The sequence below is a fragment of the Grampus griseus genome, assembly GCF_964374135.1.
Source record: "Grampus griseus genome assembly, chromosome: 9".
NCBI classification, from domain to species: domain Eukaryota; kingdom Metazoa; phylum Chordata; class Mammalia; order Artiodactyla; family Delphinidae; genus Grampus; species Grampus griseus.
The window spans coordinates 61,390,207-61,413,784 of NC_139003.1; the positions used below are offsets into that span (position 1 = coordinate 61,390,207).

Here is a 23,578-nt window from a genome sequence, read left to right on the forward strand (position 1 = left end):
GATGAACCTATTTGTAGGGTAGGAATAGAGACACCGATATAGAGAATGGACATGTGAACACGGGGGGACGGGGAAGGTGGGACAAATTGGGAGATTAGGTTTGACAATAAATACACTACCATGTGTAAAATAGATAGCTAGTGGGAACCTGCTGTATAGCACAGGGAGCTCAGCTCGGTGCTCTGTGATGACCTAGATGGATGGGATGGGGCGGGGGGGGGGGCGGCGGGAGGGAGGTCCAAGAGGTAGGAGATATAGGTATACATATAGCTGATTCACTTCATTGTAGAGCAGAAACACAACACTGTAAAGCAATTTTACTCCAATTAAAAAAAAATAACATAGTTCTGCTTTTAAGTAAATCATATTCTAATTTCACAGTAGCCACTTCAGAATTACTCTGGGGTAACCTACACAGTTATAACTAAAATATTAATTTTAAGAATTTTTAGATTTATGATTAAGTGTGCCTCAAAGTTTTAATAAATCAAAATGTCACCATCAGTGAACCTGTCAGTAGCTTCTAAGCCTTTATATTTCCCATCATTATTTTGTGTAAATGTATAAACTTCTAAAATCTGTTTTGTTATTCTAATTCTTCTGAACCCCCTCCCCAAGAAAACAGAAGTTGGTTAAGGAAATTGATATATATTATCCAGTTAAAGATTCAGAAATGGGAATACAAAGTGATTGTATCAAATAGGACATGAAGAAAAGATAACTCAAATTCTTAAACTTTTTTAGTTACAAATTGATACATTATTCTTTTACTAATTACCAATATTGATATTTTATTAAAGCAGCATTTTCCTTGACTTAAATATCTAAGTTTTAAGAAAGACCTGTGTCATTTAACCCTCATATATATTCCAAAATGATCTTTCTTTATGGGTTGTTCTGAAAACCTCACACACCTATCACATAATTATGTCCAAAAAAACCCCCAAAAACCTGCACCAATGATTTATTCTTAGAATTGTTCATTCTAAAATTTAGTGCAGTGTTGTAATTAAAATCTAAATTTAGTTAAGTAAAAGAAAAATTTTAAATAATAAATAATTTTCTTAGCGTTTGACCAAGTAACTTAATATTTCTTTGGGAATATTTCTTTCCTAAATTGGAAAATTTTACTTTTTTTGTTTGTTGACAAAATTAACTAATATTCCATAATTGAATATTCTCTTTACAGTAGCATGGTCATTGTCAGGTTGTGAAAATGGTATAGTTTTGGTTTAGCAACTCTGCATAGACAGATGAAGTTTTTATTTTAGGTTTTGACCTTCACTTAATTTGTTGTAGAAAAACATTGATATATTTTGAGTCTTGCCTAATTTTATCTTACTTCATTTTCCCTCTGACAGTGTTTCTAAAATCTCTGAAATGACAAAGCTCAGAGTAATAGCAGTAAACAGTGAAAATAAGTTGTAAATATACTAAGAATATATTGGTTCTTTTTTCCTAGCATTTCAATCTTGTCTATGTAATGACAAAAATACTGTAAATATACAGAATTATATTTGTTGACCTCACTTAGTTAGCAAGATATATCTTTACAGCAGAAGCAGAGTAGAAAGAGTCCACTGCAGCTGAAGCTCTGATGCCATTTAATTGACCATGTCACCAGGAGCTCTAAACTTTTAAGTTCTGGGGGTTTCCCTGGTGGTGCAGTGGTTAAGAATCCGCCTGCCAATGCAGGGGACACGGGTTCGAGCCCTGGTCTGGGAAGATCCCACATGCTGCGGATCAACTAAGCCCGTGCGCCACAACTACTGAGTCTGCGCTCTAGAGCCTGTGCTCCGCAACAAGAGAAGCCACTGCAACCCAGAGTAGCCCTCGCTCGCCGCAACTAGAGAAAGCCCGCGCTCAGCAAAGACGACCCAACGCTGCCAAAAATAAATAAATTTATTTAAAAAATAAAATAAACTATAGGTTCTTTATTGGTAAAAACATTGTGCTAATGAGGTCTAGGGTCTTCTCGGGTCAAAAATATATGATTCATATATGATTCTATAATTATAATTTCATTTCTATTTTTTATTTTTGCCACTCAGAACAATGCATTAGAACTAAGCAAAATTCATTAGTAGTCCTACTCAGTTGGATACCAAATTAGAAGAAATGTTCTGAGTTATCTTAATATCCTCCCTTGAGTACTAATAGAATAAACCTTTTATTATAAATTTGGGGTAAACTGCAAAATCTGTTCCTGGCTTGTAAAAAAATAATAATAAGAAGAATGAACAAATGGAAATCCATACCTGTGAATATGAGATTTCTCTTTTTTTATTATCAAGTCAAAGTGACTTCTTGAGCGGTTTGACTAATTCTTAAAGCAAATGTTTATTGAATGTCTGCTGTGTGCCAGACACAGTGCTAGGGATACAGTGTTAAAAGAAGCCCCTGTCCTTGAAGAGTATTACTGGGAGTGCTGACCTAAAGTGACTGGCAGAAATTAAGACACAAGATTGGTATCTTTATTCTCTGAAGAATCAACTGTGGTGGCGATAATACTGCAAAATGAAATCAAAAGAAACACCAGTGCTTTCTATATGGATGGAGTATATGAACTGTCACTGACGGTGTGATGGTTGTTGTTCTTCCAGCCTTTGGATATCCCGGATGGTCGGAGAGCCCCCCTCCCTGCTCACTACCGGAGCAGCAGCACTCGCAGCATCGACACGCAGACCCCCTCTGTGCAGGAGCGCAGCAGTAGTTGCAGCAGTCACTCCCCCTGTGTTTCCCCCTTCTGTCCCCCGGAATCCCAGGACGGTAGCCCTTGCTCAACAGAAGATTTACTCTATGATCGTGATAAAGGTGAGAATGAAATCATCCATTTAGAGGGTTTGTTATAAGGCCTTGGTCATTCTACTTTCTTTGTCTTAGACCATTACATCACCTTTTTTGTTTCATTGAATGGTGGGATTGTAAAGGATTGGTTGATCTAGGTTGGTTTGTTCATTGGTTTCATGTACCCCCTTCTTTGTGACTTTCGCAAACATCTTCCATAAATGTGTCAGAGGAGCACAGCGCATGGTTATAACAGCTAATGAAAGCTATAAAATGAATGTGTACAGCTTCACATCATATAACACAGTTTTTTCCTTGGTATTGTCCAGAGTTAAGGATGGTTATGGTAAAGTTTATGTTCCTCGTGCCTGAGGTTAGATTTCGTATTCAGATTAATTTGGGAGGAAATAATTTCTAAAAAAATCTGTTGGAAGAATGAGTGTATTTTTAACCAAGTGGGATAAAGTTTAAAAAGTACCTGTAGCACATCAGGGAATATATTATGGTATGTAGATGAGTTATTAACTAACACCAATAAGAGTGCAAAACCCGTGGGGTTTCTTATTGCCTGTCAAGCCCTGTCTGCCCATGTCCTCCTGTCTTCGTGTCAGGCACTTGGCTACCACTGTTCACTCTCTTCTTTCAGTTTCTAGCCCCGTCAGACTCAGACATCGAAGGTACTGAAGACTGCCCAGCTTCCACCTTCCTAGCTACTTACAAAGAAACACTGAACTTCCTTTGTAACACATTTATTGCTTTTCACCACAAGAAGATCATAGGCAACACAAATTTTAAAACATGAAAAAATTAAAGTTTATAGAATCTTACAGGATTTTTTTATGGGCCTTGTCCTGACTTGACCCCCAACCCCCTCAATTTGTTTTATTTTGAGGTATTAATACATTTAAAGTGCCCAAATATTAAGTGCTAAGCCCCCTGAATTTTTACACACGTATGCACTCATGAAACCACTACCTGGATCAAGATACAGAACATTTTTCGCCTCCCAGAAGGATCCCTAGCCCCCTTTACAGACAGTATCCTTCTCCTCTCCACTTAGAAGTAACCACTGTTGACTTCCATCATCATAGTCTAATTTTTTCCTGTTACTGGATTTCATAGAAATGGATTGATGCAGTGTGTATGCTTTTGGTCTGGCTTCTTTCAGTCATCATTACGCCTGACTCTCTGCTGAGATGTTAGATGGAAGCTACTTTGGACTTTGTCCTCTTTGTGGGTGGATCTCAACAGTTCTCCCCTTTTCACCTTTTCCTTATTGGAAGCCTTGTGAACTCTCTTCCTCCATTAAGGATGTACTGAAAGCAGTACCTTAGTTAGGCATATCTCTCTGCTTCAAGTGGAATGTCGCTATTGTAGAATGCAGACTAGGAAACTTTCATTTTACTGAGGCATCCTACAGCAGTCACTTCCTCGCATTTTTAGTATGGATGTTTCATAGTAAAACAAACAAGAAAACACCTCGCTTCTAGTAGGAGTATTTGTTTTGAAGGTAAATGGAAATGTTAAATAATCATCAATAATCATAAGTTATTGTAGGCTGCAGAGGTGGTATATGAAACAGATCTTGTAAAACCCGTATTTTTTTATTATACCACTAGAAAAGATAAGTGCAGACCACTTTTGCTACTTATTAGCACTTACAGTTGGGTTAAAATTAAAAATAACAGTGATAATAAGGCTAGGCAGTTAATTCAGAAGTTTTGTTTTCTTCTAAGTTTAACACTGTGGATAGTTGAGAGATGCTGAACCAAAAGGGAGATGTATTAGGAAGTTGATAGATGAATTCCATTTTGGGTAGCTGGTTGTGAGATTGTCTTCTTGGCCTCTGCGGGACTATATTCTTTGAGGCAGTCTCACAACCAGTTAGAACCACATTATCCATTCATCTGTCCATGGATACTTAGGTTGTTCCCATGTTTTGGCTATCGTGAATAATACTGCAGTGAACATGGGAGTGCAGGTATCTCTTCGAGATAGTACAATATTCTGAATTCTGGCTGTTTCTTAGAGAGAAGTTAGACTTTTTCTAAGACTGCTTTTGGTTGTATATTTTTCTCTATGCCCTTCTATTCTTTTATACCAGATATCTGCCTGCATGACACAAGTGTCTTATCTTTCTTCTGTTCCTCTTGTTTGTTTAATGTAAAATGAGAACGTTGGTCCACATCATCTCTAAGGCCAACAGTTTTTCCCCTAATAGTTAAAACAAATTTTGTTCTTAGTAAAACAAGGTGATAATACTTGTTTTCATACCTCATACCATTATTGAAGTTAAATGAGATATTGGAACAGAGTGCTTAGCACAACTCTTGGTATGTAGTAAACACTCAATAAATGGTGTTGGGTGTGACTAATAGTGATTTTTAAAAAATTTCCTTAGAAACTAAGAAGACTACAGAATCATTTAAGACTGTTTTCTACAAAACTACCTCAGTTTGGGAATTAAGACCTCATGACATAAGTTTCTTAATATATCTACACTATTATACAAGTATGTTCAGAAAACTAAAGGTACAAAGGAGAGGGAGTTGTCAGTTTTGCAATTTCTGAAACTTACATATTTAAATCATTCAAACTATAGAATAATCTCTGACTCATTACTTCAGAATGGACAGTCCAAATTTTTCTAAGATACTAATTCTAGCTTACAATTTGCATTTTTCCACAGTGAAGCTTAAATTGGTCTTTTATTTCTTTACATTTATTTCCAGTAAAGAGAAAAAAAAAGCAAGCTATAGATTTCTAATAGGTGTGCATCATTAACTCTGAAAACAGAATTGATACTGTAATTTTGTAGTCAACTAGAATTGATTTGGAGTACCTACCTATTCTGTAGTTGCTGTTGTAGACTAGCTAGTTTAGACATCTTTAGGTGCCTGGATTGGCATGCACAGGTGGGGGGAGGGAAAGACATTGTGAGTATATAGCTCTAATGAGAGATGTGCTAGTTAGCTGATTATTTTTCTAGTACTCATCTGTTATTCCTATCCTTTTCCTGACTTTATTATTTCTGCTTATTCCTAACATCTGTTTTTCTCCATGACACATATATAATTTGAGACCTATAAAAATAATTTTAGTTGATTAGCATAGTGGTCCTTTGGCTGTTTCAGTTGCAATGCCAGGACAAAAACACTCTCATTATTGAGAAAAGTCCAGCCTTTAAGAGACTGTCTTCAGGTTTTAGTTTTTTGGGTTTGGTGGTTTTCTGACAGATTTTTCCAGTGACCTAAAGACTGAAGGCAGCCTGGTAACGTGTAAAGTTGCTAGGCTTACTAACCTAATAACAGCCACAGTTCCTACATTATGATCTGTGTGGAGAATTCAGGGATCCAGAATAAGAGCTCTTATTATCTTGACATCTTCAGAATATATCCTAAGAGTTAGCCTAAATTCTTCTACATTATCATGCCCAAAATGCAAGGGAGAAAAACAGTCATTTATATAATGTAAATGGCAGTGTCAAATATTAGTTGTTTTAGCAGCTCTGCCAGCTTTCCTTAATAAGGTAGCAAGCCACAAAATCTTGACTTCAGTCTGCCACTTATAGTTGATCTTTGGCACAATTCACTTAGGCAGGTTGTTATAAAATTCTGCAGTTTTGCAAGATATTGTGGAAACGTTGATTATTCTAACCATGACGTCAACTGAACCATTCTAGTCAGGTCAACTACCAAGAGTTGTATTCCAAGAGTCCATAAATTGATTACTTGGAAATTAAACTATGTGTTCCCACAGGAAAAATGTATATCATGTAGATGGAGTTTCCAGGGCAGAATGCATATAAGCCTATTTAACTCATACTATGATTTAACTTATAAATATTATTATTTCTAAACTTTGGGTATTAGGACTGAGCAGCCCATAGTTGGAGAAAAGAAAAAAAAGTATTATCTTTTCAGGTTCTAGGGCTGACCCCAGGCAGACTTTTAAAAGAGACTCTTTTTGATATCTTATTCCTTTCTGTATACATTTTAAACCCGATTTGTGTTCATCTTTAGGGCTCTATTTCTTAACATTGTTTGACCTTTGCCCTTACCATACTTTAACTCTCCACCTTCTAGATATCCTAATCAGCCAAGATTGTGTGGTACTTTTCTTTTTGTGGTTTATATTGTGAAAATAGATACGTTGGATATACTTCTTTTAGCTACCACACCTTGCAAATTGCTGCTTTTGAGCCTGAATCTGTTTCTCAATCAAAAGATTCTCCCCACATAATTCTAGGATGCTTATTATCCTAGAAGAACCTCTTGCTGGTAAAACTACAAAGAGTGTAGAAATCTTATTCCAACAAAGGAGTTATTCCATAGGTTAAAAAGTGAACTTTTCTAGAATTACATCCCTAAGGTCATCTTCCCTGTTTTGCTTTTTCAAGAGTACATCTAAAATTACATATACTCCCATTATCTGATGCGTATAAGAAGCATCCAGTAAATGCCTTTTCCCCCTCTTTTGGAAAATGTCTACAATTTTACTAATAGCAGTTGCTGTGTTAGCTCTCTATGGATGAGTTACTATTCTTAATTCAAAATTATTAGTAAGTATACAACTCAGTTCTAGCAGTTACAACTCAGAGTCTAAAACTAAAGCAAACCAAAATTTATTAATATGTCCGCATATATAATTTCACTTAATCTTCTATTATCTATTTACTAGACTATAAGCTCCATAAAGAGCAGGTAACTTTATTTTGCTCATTACTTTATCCTCAGCAACTAGAGTGGCGCCTAGCATTAGCATGGACTAGTGCTTAGTCGAGATTTTTTGAGTATTCCTTCTTCATGGTATGTCCATTTTTTTAAGAATATATTTTTATAGCTTTGTTGAAAACATTAGCGTCTTTTTCCTTAAGTGGTTAACTTATATATGTTAGGCTTTTGAATGTTCAGGAAGAGTATGATAATCCTCCCCGCTACCACCAACCAAAAAAAGATAATAAACAGTCACCACTCTAAGATTATGCTAACTTAGTGATCATAGGCCTTTGGTGAGAAAGAAGCCATAAAGTTCAAATTTCCTGTTGAAATTAGGGGAAGGGAAGTAACTTTGCTAAAATCCATCTCATCTTCTACTCTGATCATGACTGGGGAAAAAATAGGGTATGGGCTAGAGGAAAGGGGATCTGTTGAATTTTTTTCTCCCTGTTATCTTTTATGTTCCTCTGAGAAGAAATATGGACACTGAAGCCACTCCTTGTTGCACTGTGTCTCCTTGTGAGACTAACAGAAGGCAGACCCAATGAAGCTTTTGCCTAAACTCTAAGACTCTACTGAGGAGAAGCATGGAATGTTAGATTGGAACTTGATCGTCTAGTCTAATGAGGACGATAGAGTTGAGATGGATCAAAACAGTGAGGCAGATAGCGTGATGGTAACAAACTCTGACTCTGGTGCAGCCAGGTTGAACTCTGCTCTGCCACTTACTAATTATGTGTCCTTGGGCAAGTTACTCAACCTCTCTGTATCTGTTTTCTCACCTATAAATTAAGGAAAATGATGGCACCTGCCTCATAGGATTGTTATGATGATTAAATTTGCCCAGGTGACTTTACCTTTGTTATCCCCTGTAATATTATCACAATCCGATGAGGAGGGACATTGTCATTATTTTAAGAATGGGGAGCCTAAGGCTTAGAGAAATGAAGTTAACTTTCCTAAATCTTTTGAAGTCCAGATGCCAACAAAGATCTTCTGTAGGAACCTCACACTACTACTTGCTGCCTTCGCAGGAGGAATAGCCATTACACAGTCATTCAGCTATGAAAGAGCCTGGTGTGTGGAGAACAGTTAAAAAAAAAAAAAATAGTGTGGCTAGAGCATAGGGGTAAATGGTAAGGAGTAGAAAGCAGTGAGAATGGAGAGGTAGGTAGAAAGGCCACTATTTCATAAGGGCCTTGTAGCCTTGCTGAAAGAAATGAAGAACCAAGCAAAGATCTTTTGTCAGCTAAAGCAGGGGTCCCCAACCCCCGGGCTGTGGACCCGTAGGGGTCTGCAGCCTGTTAGGAACCCGGTGGCACAGCCGGCAGTGAGCAGCAGGCGAGTGAACTGACAAAGCTTCATCTGCCGCTCCCCGTCACTCACATTGCCACCTGAGGCACCACACCCCTCACCACCCCACCCCCATCTGTGGAAAAACTGTCTTCCATGAAACCGGCCCCTGGTGCCAAAAAGATTGGGGACTGCTGAGCTGAAGGACATGACCAGCTTTAAGGATAAAGCTACAGAAGTGGAGAGAGACAGCAAGAGGGGAAGATAAGATGCTATTTTAATAGCCTAGTCCCGTCTCCAAACTTGAGTTATTACATACTTTTTTCAGCAATTTTTAATTTGTACCCGTAATATAAATTTATATATTTCTAAGTTATGTAAGTACATAATTCAATCCATATATAAAATATTTGCTGGTAAAGCTTAGTTTCTTATTTTTAGAGATAAAAAGTAAATATGTATAAATGTTCTTTTTTCTTCCTGCATATCAGCAGATTGTTTAGTGCACCTTAACTGGGAGACCACAGGTGTAGGGCAAAGGAATTGGAGGAAATAGACTGAAGAAGAATCAGCAGCATTTGGTGGTTGATTAGATGTACAAGGTGAGGGATTAGAAAAATGAGGATAAAGGCAAAGTTCTAACAAAGTTCTGACTTGGGACATAAGAAAACGATTACCACTATTAATAAGGCAGTGAATGTCAGAGCAGGAACAGGCTTTAAGATGACCATTATATAAGTTTAAGATTATATTTGGTTATCTGCCGAAAAGATGTTATAATACCATTTCTCTTTAGCAAGAATTGGGGGGAAAGAAAAAGAGAGAAATACTGAGTTTTACCTGATACATAGCATTTTGTTTTGTCTTCTGTTTTGTACATAATTAAGTGCTCAGTAAATATATATAAGTGTACATTTAAAATTATATTGAAATTTTATTAGAAGTTTTCATTTTTTCCCCCGTAGGATACTTTAGGAGCACTTTAATATGAACAGTGTGTTTCAGTGTTTTGAAAACTGATGTCCCTAGAAATTTTTTCATTTAAAAACCTCAAGAATATAAAAAAACTAAGATCGCATCAGACTGATTTTGATTTTGCTGAGAACCTTAGTTACATTACTTTTCAAGATATAAAATATTCTGGGTAATCTGAAATTTATTTTCAGTTTAGTTTTACCATTATGATTTATAAGAGACAAGATTTTAGTCTATAAATTGGTTTGCAGACTGTCTTCAACAGAGTGATTTGCTTTCATTTTTTAACTCACGTCGGATAGTCAGATTCAGGGTGATTTGTTCGCGTTCATGTAAGATTCCGAGTGAGTAGTTAGCATATCAACGATGCCAAGTCAGATTTGGAGACAATAATAAGCAATGTTGTTCTGCATATCAGGATTATGTTTGCAGAAGAAGCATTGTACTTATTGTAAGTACACAAAAACAAAGGCACAACTATGATTTGTTTGCTTATTTTGTAAATTAGTACCAATTCAGTGAATATGGAATAAATGATTAAAATATAAAACACCTTCCACATATGACAAATATTTAATTAATGGGCCTAACTTACATTCGGAATGTAATGGGCCTAACTTACATTTGGAATGTAAGTCCCATTAATTCAAAACAGTCTTATTTGAGACAAAGTTCAAAAATATAAGTAACAAGGATTATGTTACATTTTCTCTCCTTACCCTTTGCTGAATGCTGATGTAAGGGAGATCCTAGCTATAGCTGATGTGTTGTTTTATTAAAATTTTGTAACCTTCTCATAAAAGGTTGACTTTGAAATTGTAGAGAAACGTTAGAGACTATTTGTAAAAGTCAAATGTTCTCCTTACTCTTCCACAGTTTTTTTTTTTTTTTCACTGAAAATGCAGGTTTTCAATACAATCAGTAATGCCAACTGGTTCCAAAAGTTTGTTGTCAAGAAACACTATACAGTTGTTTCTCCTGATTTCATTAGACCATCAAATTACACTACAGCTGATAATTTCATTTCCTGATACAAAAAAAGTAATTTTTTAAATTGAAGCATAGTTACTGTACACTATTATATAAGTTACAGGAGTACAATACAGTGATTCACAATTATTAAACGTTATACTCCATTTATAGTTATTATAAAATATTGACTATATTCCCCCTGTTGTACAGTATATCCTTGTAGCTTATTTTATATCTAATAGTACCTCCTATTTCCCTACCTCTGTATTGCCCCTACCCACTTCCCTCTCCACTGGTAACCACTAGTTTGTTCTCTATACCTGTGAATCTGCTTTTTTGTTATATTCAGTAGTTTGTTGTATTTTTTTTAATTTCACATGTAAGTGATATCCTACAGTATTTGTCTTTCTCTGTCTGACTTATTTCACTTAGCATAATGCCCTCCTAGTCCATCCACGTTGCTGCAAATAGCAAAATTTTGTTCTTTTTTATGGCTGAGTAGTATTCCATTGTGTATACATACCACATTTTCTGGAAAAGAAGTAATTTTAATACTAGAATAGCAATTCTGTTTAGATCCTATTTAGTTCATCATATTTATAATCTTATTCTAAATTGGCTAACTTTGTCACTAAGTTTAGTGTTGGTTGAACTCTATGCTCGTTTTCTCAGCCTGTTATTCTAGCTTTGAAAGATAGAATAATAATTACATTCTACTGGCTCTTGCTACACATGTAATAAATATTCTCTACGTAGAGGAATCTATAGAATCTGTATACTTTAGGCATTAGTTTTAAAATTTCGGAACGGTAGATCTCCATATGCTAAAGGATGCCATCATGAACTGGCAGAGTTCCTACTAGGCAGTCATAAACCAGAGAATCTGGTACTCCAAATGTTACTCGGCTTCCCCGCCAGACACAAAATCTTACCTTTATATACCTTAATAAAGTTAGTGTGCAGACCTATTAAAAATGACATTTCTGTTACTCTCTTTTACCAAGAAAGTAGAATAGGCACTTAATTTCTGAATGGTTCACCTTTGTTAATTTGTGAATTAGGAATGATGTGTTCTTTCTACTATTGTAGCAGTATTTATTGAGAGCTTATTCTGTTTCAGGTACACATTTTTCACAGCCATCATATCAGTAGTTATTCCCATTTTATAGATCAAAACACAAGGGGATCACACTTTTCCTAGGCCGTGCAGTTAGGTCTAGACAGAAGTCAGATGGCTTGACTCCATACCAGTGTTTTAATGTTTTCATGATTGGTTATCAAATTTGGCTGTACTTCAAAAGCATTTGAGAGCTTTACCAAAAAAAAAAAACAGCCAGCACATGCCTGGGAATGGGCCCCAGACTAATTAAATCAGAACCTCTTGAGGGGTGAGGTTTCAACATTGGCATTTAATAGTATTGTTAAAACATCTTTGATGAGTCTAATGTGAAACCAGGGTTAAGAACCACCACCCTGTAATTATATTGCTTATTTTAGAATTAATTTTACTTAATTTGATAAAGTAATCTGATAGTAGGAGATAAAGCACGTATTTTATAGACTTAGGGCTAGAAAAGAACCATGGCAGAGATTTTACATACCTTCCTACATAAATGAAGCAACTTAATATAGATGTTTTTTTTTATACTAGAATTATTGGCCATACAACTTAATATACCAGAAGTAATGGAGGCCATTTATAAGGAGAAATTCAGAAAACTCTAAAACTATAAAAGTACACATAGTTTAATGAATCTTGTTTCTATATGGAGTTTCAGACTTCAGTAGTATCTCTAACTTTTCCAAGCTTTAGTTCATTATGATGTGTTTTAAAATGTTTGTCAAACTCCTTATATTTTAATCGTAAATATGGTACACATGCATAATTATAATCTTTTATAATAAAATAGTCAAAAAAATGTTTCCATACTCTTAATTTTGAGATCTGGGTGATTCTGTTATAAATATAGATGAAACTATTATGAATGCAGACAGATATGTAAATAATTATATTCATCACATCTAATTTCATTGGTTATGAGGTTATAAGAACATAAAGTAACATTTAACTTAATCTCAATTACGTGTCTAGTTATTATCCTATTGTGGGATAAGAGAATGAGAAAATGTATCATGCTTGTGAACAGGAGGGATTAAATTAAGATTACCATGAGACTTCATCCTGAATCTCCTGAGCAAGCATGCTTACCTCACATTTATAATGTTCTCTTAATGAAATGTGGTTATTAAACTCAACACAGAGTTCTAAATGCAGGAGTTAGACAACCAAGCTTGGAATGGGTAGAATAGTTTGCTCGTGGGAGTTGTTTTTAAAGCATGCCATTTGTAAAGCAAAAAAAAATATTTTGGTACACTGTTCCTTTTTTGTATGTTAGAACCTTTTGTAAAAATCACAGAATTTCAGAGTTAGGAATGGAAATTCCTTTAGTTATACAGAAACTTAGAGAGGCAGCTGTGTTGAAGGTTATACAACTATATACAGCTAGTGACAGAACTAAAACCCCAGAAAGTTGTCTCCATTCCCTGTTCCTCTTTGCACTCTATCAGACTGCATATTTACCTGAGGAGAAAACCCCAGATTTAAGAAATCTATTTACGGCTCCAAATTTCTTTCTTTCAAGCTTTGTCTTTCCAGACCACCAAACATTAAATGTAATATATATACATACACACACACACACACACACACACACACACACACACACACACACATATATGTATATATATATTCTCAACAAACAGTTTTTATTGAAAAGTCAAGGCAGTATAATAGCACTGAATACTATCTTTCTGGGATAGCAAAATATTGTGTTTGTTTGTTTAAACATTTGTCACCCTCCTCCCTGCCCCCAATAAAAGAATGTTTAAGTGGGTAAAACTCTGTAAAAATATAAGCCTCGGAAATTAGAAAAATTGCAAGGAGAAAAACCATTTAATATTTAATTCATTGTAGATTGTTTATAGGAAGACAGTTAGTTTTGCTGATTATCCAACTCACATCTAGCTTTCAATTCTGGGAAGGTCCCTTGAAACCATCAGTAATGTTATGAGAGAAATCATGTGGTAGGTCTGATGATGTAATAAGAAATAGAACACAGGAGACTGTAAGAGTGGCCAAGATGACTTTTCTTACATGACAATAGGGTGGATTCTTAACTACTGACCTGGTCACACCCCTGCTGATGGCAGAAAAGGCTTGTTAAAGGCATCAAGCCCATGGCTTTAGGCCCATCCTGCGTGCAGCAGGGCTGTGTCCTCTCCATGGAGGCACTACACAACCATAGCTACTTTTTCATGTATCCTTGGCATGGCTGGTCGTTGCTTGGATAATAAAGCAAAGTCAACCTGTATTTTTGGTATTATACCGAGTTCAAGACCTCATTCCCACCAGTTTTTGATTGAAGACCAGTCGTTTTGGTTTAGCCTAGCTCAAATAGCAGCGAAGTCGGACTCTAGTCAGGTTAATGATGTTTTGCATCTACCGAAGAGAAAAAATAATATTCCTTCTCCTCCCTCCCATTTGTTTAAGCAATATAGGATAAATGTTGAGTCTAAGAAAATCCTCAAGTCTGAAAAAACCCAACGTAACTCTAAGACTTAATTCCTTCCCAGAGACTATGCATAATCTCTATGGACATGTGTAACAGTAGTGATGGAGAAACTATGAGGTTTTCTAGGTTTCCCAATAATGTGGCCTTGTTATTTTGCAGGCAATGATTTCCCAGCCAGAGATATAGCCATATTCAAATATAAGCACACATCTGCATGCCCAACACTTACACAGATGCTCTTTGAGTCATTCACCAAGTACACTCTAAGTGTGCCTCAAGGGTCTACTTTCTAAGCGTGTATTATACTTCATTAATGATGATTAAAAAAACCCTCCCTGTTACTCAGATTCTGAATGTTGGACCATGTACTGTATCCTAAACTGAAGCAACTTATCAAAATTGTGACACCTGAAATTTATGGTACTAATGCCATCTTTCAAAATACATACGAAAATACTACATCTCAATAGGTGATGTGCTTAGTATTTTAGCATGGGGGATTGGTTTGCATTAAGTCAGAATTTGTTTAAATAGGACTATTGTATTTATAAAGGTATGTTACTGACTTTACAACTTGGCATCTTAAAAAGATAATGACATATTTTGGTGGATATGAATTTCCAAAATCCTTTGCCAGGTAGGAAAGGGAGAAACTGCATATAGGTTTTATGGCTTTTCATGAATAGGCCATTTCTTTTTGGTCAAAAATACGAAGAAAACATGTTAGATAGAGATGCTTTTAGATTCCTCGTGCTTCCAGCAGCGAAAATACAAATAGTGCTCAAAAAATTCTTCTATATAGACATTTTAAAGGCAAAATTCTGAACATTACCTTTTTCATTGTGGGCCAAGGGAAAGTATATTGTGTTATAAGCCTGTTTTTTCCCTGCATACATGTTATTCACAGTGTTTAGTAAAACTAACGTTTCTGCTAAGAACTTTTGTAATGAAGATTATTCCACATATTAAAATTTTCAATTAAATTGGTTGAACAGTGAGAAAATATAGAGAATGCTGTATTTAATCTCTTAAAATTCTGCATGGCTATACATATTACCCCATTTATTTACCTTTTTGAAATATATAATGATGTATTTATTTTCAGGATTACAGCTCTACTTTACGCAAAATACAGTTGTCTGGACCAAAATATCTGCTTTTTATGTTCTGTGGTATGGCAGATTACTATTGCATTGAAGCTTTTATTCATAAGATATGTACTACACAAGGATGTTAGAAACAGCTTTGCAATAAAGGAAGCTCTGTGGTGGAAGCCAAGGGGCAGTAGTGGATAAACTGTGCAAAAGGCTGCTTGTTTGGAAATCAAATTTAATTTAAAAGAGCTTTCAATCACTAGTTAATATAACTGCTTTAAATTTACAGACAGTGGGAGTAGCTCACCGTTACCCAAGTATGCTTCATCTCCCAAACCAAACAACAGCTACATGTTCAAACGGGAGCCCCCAGAGGGATGTGAGCGAGTGAAGGTCTTTGAGGAAATGGCGTAAGTAATGTCTTTTCTGTCAGCTGGGATCTGCAAAGCTGTAAAGCTTTTTACTGAGACCAGTTGATTACAGATTAATCAACTACTCCATCCAGCTGATAATGTGTTCCAAAAGCAAATCATGAAAAGAGAGTTGAATAGGCAAAAGAGATCTTATTGAAGGAGAATTAGAGTCTGTGTGCTGGAAATATGCTAATACAAAGAAACTGGAAATTCATCCTTACTACCTAAAAGATTTATTTTTAATCATTAAGAATTTTCCTTTCAAAAGTTCTATTAATTTAGATGGCTAAAAAGAAAAAGACATTTAGCAGCAAAGTGAATATCCATGTGTGGCTAGCCTTAACGATAGTGATACCACAAGCCAGAGGGAACTCACTAACTCGTCTCCTTCCCTGTAGACACATCTAGCATGTGTATTCATTGAATTTAGACTTTCTGTTCACAGATTTTTTTTTTCTTTTTGAAAGTTCGGTACGTATAAAATAGAAATTAAAGGGAAAAGAGGTTCATGCTGTAAATACCTGGCAGAATAACTCAAAAAAAGAGCGTGTGGCTCTTGGACTCACTCATCCCTTTGTCCCAGTGCAGGTGCCCTAGTGGAGGCTGCTGTACTCTTGTAACGTAGAAGGGGACAGAGACGGGTCCTGCAGGAGTTGATGGCTTAGTTCCCAGGGAAGGGGAGGAGAGGAAGGGCTTGTGGACGCTGTTCTGTTGGGCTGACTCATCAAGAAACTACTGAAACTACTTTTCCTGATCTGTGTTAGTAGAAGTATGTATAGAGATACAGAAAAAGGAGGAAATGCTTAAAACCAAATATATGATTGGGTAATCCCTCTCCCAATGTACTTAACAGAAAAGGTCATTTTAACATCGCATAATCCATGTTTCTAAATGAATGAAAGCAAACTAATCTCTGAAAAATTCTGTGTGCCCAGAGTCCTTTTGAAAATCCTTCTGTTTTAAATGTCACCTCAGTGCTGTGTACATCAGTAGTATGCCAGCTGACTTGTGCTATGGAAGATGTTTACCCCTCTGTGTACACTTAATTCATTCCCTGCCATCCACATTTTAGCTGTTTTAGAGAACTCCAGTTAATTCAGAAAGTGCCTAACTTTTTAGTGATTGTAAACCTAATTTTGTTTTATGGTTTTAGGTCTCGCCAGCCTATCGCAGCCCCTCTCTTTTCATGTCCTGACAAAAACAAGGTTAATTTCATCCCAACCGGATCAGCTTTCTGTCCTGTAAAACTTCTAGGCCCTCTCCTACCTGCCTCTGACCTGATGCTCAAGAACTCTCCTAACTCTGGCCAGAGCTCAGCTCTGGCCACCCTGACCGTGGAGCAGCTTTCCTCCCGGGTTTCCTTTACGTCTCTTTCTGATGACACCAGCGTGACGGGCTCCACAGAGGCCTCTGTCCAACAGCCATCCCAGCAGCCGCAGCAGCTCCTGCAGGAACTGCAGGGTGAGGAGCACATCTCCGCTCAGAACTACGTGATCATCTAAAGCAGAGGGGGAGCTGGCCTCTACCCTGTGTTCCCTGGATTAGGAACTAGATCTCAGACATCTATCTGCATGGAGTGACAAACTTCCTGACACCACCACCAACAGAATACTTATCAGCATCATAAAGTATCTCTTAACACTGATCTTGGCAGGGACGGAACTCCTATTCAGCAGTTTTTGTGGAAAGCAGTAATGCTTGCAAAAATGTGTGTATCATTCAGCATTTTAAGTGGAGACTATGCATTTCATAGTATGTTTGACAGATTAGTACTGTGTCCTGTGTTTTGTTCCAAACTCTTCAGTATAAATAAGCTCTATATCAGAAAGTTGCCTGTCTAAATAGAAAATGTCTTGCTGTGTTTTGTCCTATGGAAAAATACTGTACTTCAGAATTATGTTTACAATTGATCCAGGTGTTTGTTTCTAACTTCTGTAATACATACAATGCAAAAAAATAAATAAATAAATGGCCACAACAGTTGCACAGTGCCCACCCTATGGCCTAGCTTCAGGTACTTCAGTTGAAGTCTAAACTCAGGTAACTTGGAATGTATATCATATTGGGATATTAACTATTTCACAGCTAAAAAGCTAAAGAGGGAACATCACTCTTTTGCCTTTTCTTATTTTATGCATTTCCCTTTCCTCATTACATTCCACGTTCTTAGAATAAGAAGTGCATTCAACCCTAGGAGAACAGAAATCCTGGACATGGGTGAACATGAGGAGAACCAGCAAATCTGTGGTGTCTGACATCACTTTTGTCATGTGGTTACACGTAAAACAACTGTTGCATTCACTGTTTCAACATGTGTAAATGTGGCTTTTTTTTTTTTTTACAAGTTCAGGTGTTGCTCGGTTAATGACTGATACAATGTTGCAAATAAAATGTCCAGTACTAGGCTGTACAAAAACATTCCACCTTGTGTGTGTGGAATTTAAAGACAAGAATGTCTAGGTCTAATTTCAGGACCAGTGCAGTTTCACAGGAGGATGGCTGAGGTTTTTTGTTTATATTGGCCATCAGGGTCATGAAATGCTACTGTTCTATCAAAAGGCATATTAATGTTTAGTTTCTCTTTTGGAAATTGTTTAATTTGCAGGTTAAGAAATGACACACTTTTGGTTATTGTTTTCCTCAAGCAGTTCAGGTGCATGAGTTGCATTCACACAGAGAGAGCATATGTGAGTCTCAGAATTCAACATAAGTAAGCAGGTTATGTGGTGACTTACAAATGCAGTAGTTTGAAGCTATCTCTACTCAAGCCTCTCATAATAATACCATTAACAGTTCTGTTCACATTTTGGATGCACGAAGTAGAGCATAAACCCAAGTAAAGAGCCCTGAACTTGCAGACTCAACCTAACTTCTCTAAGTGTGAAGAGAGCCCTAGATATCCCTGATTGGTCAGTGGAAGAGCCCAACTTCAGACATTGTTTTCTGCAGCACAAAGAGAGTATTCAAAAGCAAAGGGAAGTTTCTTTATTTTTATTCCATTGCTTTCAGTTCAATAAAACTGTTTCATCTGCACCTGAAGTGTATGGCACAGTTTTCTTAAGAATTAGGGGAACAAGGTGCTTACAGTTACAGGAACGTTTCAGTTCCTTTCAGTCATTCCTGGGTTTTTCTTTGTTTTATTTTCTAAGGAGGTTGAAGAAGGAAGAGTTGATAAAGAAGAAAGCAACACCATTGATTTTCTTTTTTTTAAAACAAATGATATATATATGTGTGTATATGTTTGTGTGTGTATGTGTTCTGTGTATTATTTTGTCATGATCCCAATTATCTTCTTTCCACCAAAGTTTGCAGTAATATTCTCTCCTGAAGGTGCATTCTGGCTCCTTTAAATTAGTCAGTGTTATATTGTAGGAGACTGTCATGGGAAAGGACTCAGTTTACTTTCGCCATTTTCACAGGGGAACGTTTTAAAACAATCTATTCAGCAGAAGAAACCTTTAACCCTAATAATCTCAGGCCTTGATGAAAATACTATATTTTGTAGATTATGGTTAAAGGGAGAAAATATTAGTTCTGTAAGATAAATATGAGCTCCATTAACTTCTGATATCTGGTTTAGCATTACATAATGTGTTGATCTTATGCTCTGCTTTTGTCCAAATAAGATGCAATAGTATCAATATTAGTTTCTGAACGATGGACTGAATATGCTTTTTTTGGTAATGAAATCTGATGTACGATATTTATAGTGACATGTGCTTTTATTTTCTCATGAGAAAACTAAATATTAATTGTGTTGTACATTTGTTCTTAGCAAATATTAAAGTTTTGAACCAAATGTGTTAAAGCTTATGCTTTGCCATGTAAATTTCCCAGAAGTTGTTGAGCTCAAATGTATCCTACATCCAGCTGTAGAAATTTGTCAGAAATTGTTTAAATTTTGTATATAGTTGTACTGTTTAATTCTAGCCACTGCGCTGAACAGTATTCGAGTTACCATACAATATGGCTTTACACAAGGAAATGTGTGGCTTTTGTTTTGTATTTTTTCAGTATAGAAGTTCCTGTGTCTTCTTATTTAAATAAAGTTATTAGTAAAACTGGAATAGTTCGCGTATGTTTTTGGAAAGACTGAGCTTTTTAGCATCTTACCTGACAGGGATGAATTCAGCTCAGGGAAGTGGCAGTATTCAGTACTCACTCAGTTCCTGACCTGCATCTCTGGGTTGCAGGTAGTCTGACTGGATCAGATTTCCACAGCCTGGTTTCCTCTTGACATTTAATGTACACACTTTCCATCACAAGGTAAGAAGCTAGATGTCTGAAGTTCCAAGTCTTTGTACTGCTCCCAGCTATGAGCGCCTTAAAAAGAGAAAACATTGTCCCCATGTTGTTATTTTATGACTAGGAATTATTTATGAAAATAAGTTGTTGAAGTTCAGTGAAATCACCACAAGGGAAGTTGCAGCAAAATTAAAAAATTTTTCACTCTTTTTATATATGGTTTCAGGATAATAGGGAGAAAAGCTTTATGGAACAAAGGAGTGTTGATGTTCTTCCCAGTTACCCAAATAGGGTCATCATAGGCCACGTGCTGGCTTGAAAGCAGCAACAAACCACTTTGAGAAATAATTTACCAGCAGAGTATTCTTCATTTCTGAAGCACATCTCACTAAAGAGATTGATAAGATTTGACTTTTAAAGTGAACTTAAAAATAACGACTTAGTAGCTGTGTTTCAGGCCTTAAAAAAATAAATATAACTTTTTAATAGCTTGATCTTCTTCAGGACAATATATGATTTAGGCAGGAAATTATCTACCTTATACAAGTTAAAAACTCCATTGCAAATGAACATGAAGGAAAACTGGAATCCTCAGCCCCATCTCTGCTTGACTTGATCAGATAATAAGCTTAATATTAAATGGCCCTGAGAAACAAGTCAGTATTTGCAAAATCAAACCTAAGGAACAAGGAAGGGGAAATCAGTTGTAAGAATTTACATGTTTAACCCTATGTTAGCTAGAAATAATCACTTAAAGTTTATTCACGAATATCGCAAAATAAATATTCACCCCCACCCCACAGTGTGAGGTGAGGTCCCTTCTAGCTCTCAAGTTCAGTTATCCCCGACATATTCCCTCCTGCTCTCTATGAGCAGCTTCCATCTTCTACCCGATCTTTGGTACTCGCAAGTCTTTCTTCCCCTGTAAAATCACTCCTTTGGGGACCTCAGGGCTCCGTAGAGCTGCAGGAGCTTCGTGAAGATAGATCCTGTAATTCACACCTTGAGTCAAAAGCTAAATGCCATAGTCTAGTGCCACGGTTCCAGTTGTCTGAAAAGCATCTCCTCTCAGACTTCTTGCCTCATTTCAACTGCAGTGATTAAATGCAACGGACACTCTCTTGTCCCCGTCACACCAAATCAGCTCTTCTCCTTTACACTCCTATTCCTCCTATTTCCCAAAAGACAAGGACTGGAATTCTATGTCCTGAAGTTTTCTCCACCTAAATCAGAGTTGCCTTTCTGTCTTCCTATTATCTCACCACTAAATATCAAGCTGCAGAAGACATGATGGTGGCAGATTAGACAGCCGTGCCATGTGGATGAAATTTCTTTTGAAATAGGATTCTAATGGCAAGGAAACAAAATAAGTTTGCTGGACTTCCAATAACCTCTATAGCTGTAGACCAGGGATCAACCAACTACAGCCCATGGGCCAAATCCACCCCAATGCCTATTTTTATAAATGTTACTGGAACAAAGCCATGCTCATTTGCTTATGTACTGCCTATGGCTATTTTGCTGTACAATGGCAGAATTAAGTAGTTACCACAGAGACAGTCTGGCCCACAATGCCTACAGTATTTACCATCTGGTCCTTTACCGAAAACATTTACTGACCTCTGACATAGACTAAAGACTAAACTAGATTAGGTAACTTGTGTCATAAACATAAAGACTAAACTAGATTAGGTAACTTGTGTCATAAATGTGGTGGTTTTAAAAATATGGCCACATGGGCTTCCCTGGTGGCGCAGTGGTCGAGAGTCCACCTGCCGATGCAAGGGACGCAGGTTTGTGCCCCGGTCCAGGAAGATCCCACATGCCGCGGAGCGGCTAGGCCCGTGAGCCATGGCCGCTGAGCCTGCGCTCCACAACGGGAGAGGCCACAACAGTGAGAGGCCCGCGTACTGCAAAAAATATATATATATATATGGCCACAGTCTCTTCAGCAAGTGGTATTGGTAAAGCTAGACAGCCACATGTAAATAAATGAAGTTAGAATATTCCCTCATACCATACACAAAAGTAAACTCAAACTGGCTTAAAAACTTAAAATATAAGACATGACATCATAAACTCCTAGAAGAGAAGGTAAGCAAAACATTCTCTGACATAAGTCATAGCAACGTTTTCTTAGGTCAGTCTCCCAAGGAAATAGAAATAAAAGCAAAAATAAACAAATGGGACTTAAAACTTATAAGCTTTTGCACAGAATAAACAAAACAAAATGGAAAAGACAGCCTACGGAATGGGAGAAAACATTTGCAAACGATGAGACCAACAAACAAGGGCTTAATTTCCAAAATATACAAATGCTCATACAGCTCAAGAACAGAAAAACAAGCAACCCAATCAAAAAATGGGCAGAAGACCTAGACATTTCTCCAAAGAAGACAAACAGATGGCCAATGGGCATATGAAAAGATACTCGACATCGCTAATTATTAGAGAAATGCAAATCAAAACTACAATGAGGTATCACCTCACACCAGTCAGAATGGCCATCATCAAAAAGTCTACAAATAATAAATGCTGGAGAGGGTGTGGAGAAAAGGGAACCCTCCCACACTGTTGGTGGGAATGTAAATTGGTGCAGCCACTATGGAGAATAGTATGGAGGTTCCTTAAAAAACTAAAAATAGAGCTACCATATGATCCAGCAATCCCACTCCTGGGTATATATCCAGAAAAGACAAAAACTCTAACTTGAAAAGATACATGCATCCCAGTGTTCATAGCAGCACTATTTACAATAGCCAAGACATGAAAGCAACCTAAGTGTCCATCAACGGATGAATGGATAAAGATGTGGTGTGTGTATGTATATATCCATTGTATGTATACGTATTAGCCATTAAAAAGAATGAAATAATGCCATTTGCAGCAACATGGATGGACCTAGAGATTATCATACTAAATGAGGTCAGTCAGAGAAAGACAAATATCATAGGATATCATACGTGGAATCTAAAAAAATGATACGAATGAACTTATTTACAAAACAGAAACAGACTCACAGAAATAGAAAACAAACTTATGATTACCAAAGGGGAAAGAGGAAGGAGGGATAAATTGGGAGTTTGAGATTAATAGAAACACACATATAGAAAACAGATAAACAACAAGGTCTTACTGTATAGCACAGGGAACTATATTCAATATCTTGTAATAAACTATAATGGAAAAGAATCTGGTATACATATATATATATCACTTTGCTGTACACCAGAAATTTATACACTGTAAATCAACTATATATATATATATATATATATATATGTCCACAAACTTTTTTTATATTCCTCCCTTCCAGAGGTAGAGATTTATTTTCCTCCCCTTAAGTGTGGGCTGGACTTGCTTTAGAATAGAATACAGAAGTCACTTTTGAGCTTAGGTTATAGAAAGACAGGTTGCCGTCTTGCATGTGCACTCTCCTGGACCACTTGCTATGGGAAAGCTATTTGAGAGGATACTCAGGAAGTCTATGGAGAGACCCACATGGCAAG

At 36.6% G+C, this 23,578-nt stretch overlaps 1 protein-coding gene across 2 annotated transcripts in view; it reads left to right on the forward strand.

Moving 5' to 3' along the window:
• GLCCI1 (glucocorticoid induced 1) overlaps positions 1 to 17,326 on the forward strand; it is a gene marked incomplete at both ends in the record, with an annotated part of 117,190 nt that extends 99,864 nt beyond the window's left edge. For both annotated transcript variants that reach the window (XM_082662388.1, XM_082662387.1), the window contains 3 exons: positions 2,604 to 2,814; positions 15,701 to 15,821; positions 16,978 to 17,326. In XM_082662388.1, coding sequence (XP_082518514.1) covers positions 2,604 to 2,814; positions 15,701 to 15,821; positions 16,978 to 17,326 — 681 coding nt within the window. The remainder of the gene's footprint in view (positions 1 to 2,603; positions 2,815 to 15,700; positions 15,822 to 16,977) is intronic.
• Between the last annotated feature and the right edge of the window lie 6,252 nt (positions 17,327 to 23,578).